At 31.9% G+C, this 2872-nt stretch overlaps 1 protein-coding gene across 1 annotated transcript in view; it reads left to right on the forward strand.

The window, feature by feature from the left end:
* LOC118734351 (nose resistant to fluoxetine protein 6) overlaps positions 1-1796 on the forward strand; it is a 32979-nt gene extending 31183 nt beyond the window's left edge. The window contains exon 7 of the mRNA XM_036464078.1: positions 1417-1796. Coding sequence (XP_036319971.1) covers positions 1417-1768 — 352 coding nt within the window. The 3' untranslated portion in view covers positions 1769-1796. The remainder of the gene's footprint in view (positions 1-1416) is intronic.
* Positions 1797-2872: the final 1076 nt, after the last annotated feature.

The following is a 2872-nucleotide window of genomic DNA, read 5'->3' on the forward strand; positions in this document are numbered from 1 at the left end:
CTATTTTTTAGAGATGCTACATATTATGAACACCCCTAATCACAAAACGATGAACTATAAAACGGACACCGACAATTGCGCTCACGTTTATCGGAATTTAGTTCTAACGCACAACAACAAACCTACAGTAGGTGTCGTGTGATCGTGTGTTCATGTTTAACTCATCGTCCGTCTGCTGCCAAGATTTCTTCGGACAACAACATTGCTCTGCTGAGATGACATACAAACATTTCTTTGTCTTACTGTTCAGCGCTTTATGTATTGTTGTTTGTATAAAATTTTTGTTTACAATTACTGTATTTTAATTATTAGTTTTCCTGTTTATGTTTAATATCTTCTTCGTGCTTGTTTGTTATTTTACATTTTAACATATGATTAGTCGACCGGACAAAGCTAATAGTGTAAGTCGTTTTAATGCACTTGTGCATATGTATGTTTTTGTTGGTTTATATTGTGATGTAAAAATATTGTTTTCCTTTGTTTTAGTCCTGAAGATGCCTTCAGACTGAAGGCGAAATATCGACCAAAATAAAAATAAAAAGTAAATAAAACATAAAAACATTTAATGTTTTATTTAACAGGCCGTATGTAGCTCAATAGCCGTATGTATAGCTCAAAAATAATTATTAAATTATACTCAGCGGCCAATAAGCAACACAATCAAATTTAAAACCGATAATTAAATGCTTTACTTTGGACACAATCATAAATTTTAATGCAACCTTTAAATATAAAGTGAGCTTTAAAGTTACAGGTTACTTCAGAAAACGGCCCTAAAACATAACAGGTTGGCATTAAGCGTGATCGCTAGATAACATTATTCATAAAGTTCGTTGAAAATGCTAAATACATAAAATAATTTGTGTCTAAAATGCGGCCATGAATTATTATGTGGGTATGTAAAAGATTTTCAGATCTTTAGGCAGTGCGGTTAACGAATTTTTAAATATTTACTCAAAAATGTTATTTTCCATGGATCTTAAGCGAAAATTAGTTTTTCGTAAAATTTTTTTGGGAACTTCACCAATCTTTACCAAATTTGCTATACACATTGCGCCTGACCTTCTTAAATACTGTCTTCAAAATTTTTGAAATCGTACCAAAACCACGCCCTCTAGAAGTATCTCTAACTTTGAGATTTCAAAAATTATCGTATTTTACTTATAACACTTTAAGCGTTTGAGAAAAATTTATCAAACAAAAATTTAATGTTTTCTCAATGGATTTCAAACAATTTGATGTATAATTTACTTTTGTGCGTTCAATTTAAAAATTTACGTTTGCTTAGCATTGAATCACACGGTTCCGGAGATTTTTCCATGTGTATTTATTTACAAATATTGTTATGTCCATATATTTAAATATATAAGTACTTGAACGTTTTATTAACCATTTTGAATTGTTTCCCACATTTAGTATTCAACGCCTCTTCCGCACTGCCGACTATATGTACTCCTTCCCACCCCATCGTTCCACAGTCTATATAATGGGCATTTTGCTTGGTTACTGCTTACGCAAATACCCTGGCATAAAGTTGTCAAGAACTCAACTTCGCTTCGGTTGGGTGGTGGCCACAGCCTGTGTGCTTACTTCGCTTTTGGGACCCGCGCCAATGGGTGACATCAACTATCAGTACAACTCAACACACGCGGCCATATATGCAGCATTTGCACCAATTGCTTGGTGCATGTTCTTCTCATGGATTGTTTTTGTTTCACACAATGGCTACAAAAGTGAGTTTTCAAAAAATCGTCTTTATACCACTTAATAACACTTGAAATAAATATTATTACGCCACAATAATAATAAAATTTCCAAAATTTCGAGTAAATTGTAATTGGTGTAATTATTTGTGCGATTATGCATAATAAATATGTATGCACATTCTCATTTGCTCATTTCCTCTATATAAAAATATTTTTGAACATATATACATATGGAAAAAAATTAGCAACACCTTCAACAAAAAAAAATTGCCAAAGTCAAAGGTAAGCCCTGGCATAACATTTTTCTAAGAAATCTAATTAAAAGCTCGACATTTTTATGGAGTTGGTCGAATTTTTCCAATTTTTGTACAAAGTTTGAAATTTGAAGTTACTTGGTTTTTGTAAGATAACGAACTGTGCCTTTATAAAAAAATAATAAACATAAAAAAAAAACCAAATTAGTAGATAATATACTCTTTAAAATACATTTATGGAAGTTATATGTACATATATATGTATTACATACTGAATAAATCAACTCTTTAGAGTTTCATAAATTGCAATTTATTTACATAACATTAACAAAGAACTCAAACATTTTTAACCGACTTCAAAAAAGGGGGAGGTTATCAATTCGTCGGAATTTTTTGTCTTTTTTTATGTATGCTACCGCATAGCTTTGGATCACGTGAACCGATTTCAATAATTATTTTTTTCATCGGAAAGATGATACCTCAAACATCGTCCTATAATTTGGTTTATATCCGATCATCCAAGATTTCTGGTTTTCGATGGAGATGGTGATTTTTCACGATTGCCTAATTTTTTTAATATTTCGAAACCCGAAAAAATTAACTGAACTTGTATTTTAATTACGTATGTAACTCATTTTTGCGGAAGAAATTCGAAGTTGGCAAATTAAATCTTCGAATCCTTGTAGGAGCTCTCATGAAAAACGAAAAATGCATATATATATTGACGCACAATAAATGGAAAAGAAATTTGAACCACAAAACCCACCCCTTGTGTGCAGCAATGGTCTCTCCCTATTACCATATTCAATATAATTAGTTCCGTAGTAAGGATCTGTTTAGGCGCGTCTGCTAACACCAGGCGCCTAAATACATGCTATGTACTGCTGCATGTGCAAAAATTTCCTTTATGCA

The sequence above is a fragment of the Rhagoletis pomonella genome, unplaced genomic scaffold (genome assembly GCF_013731165.1).
Source record: "Rhagoletis pomonella isolate Grant_MI unplaced genomic scaffold, Rhpom_1.0 Rhpom_scaffold_00002, whole genome shotgun sequence".
NCBI classification, from domain to species: Eukaryota; Metazoa; Arthropoda; class Insecta; order Diptera; family Tephritidae; genus Rhagoletis; species Rhagoletis pomonella.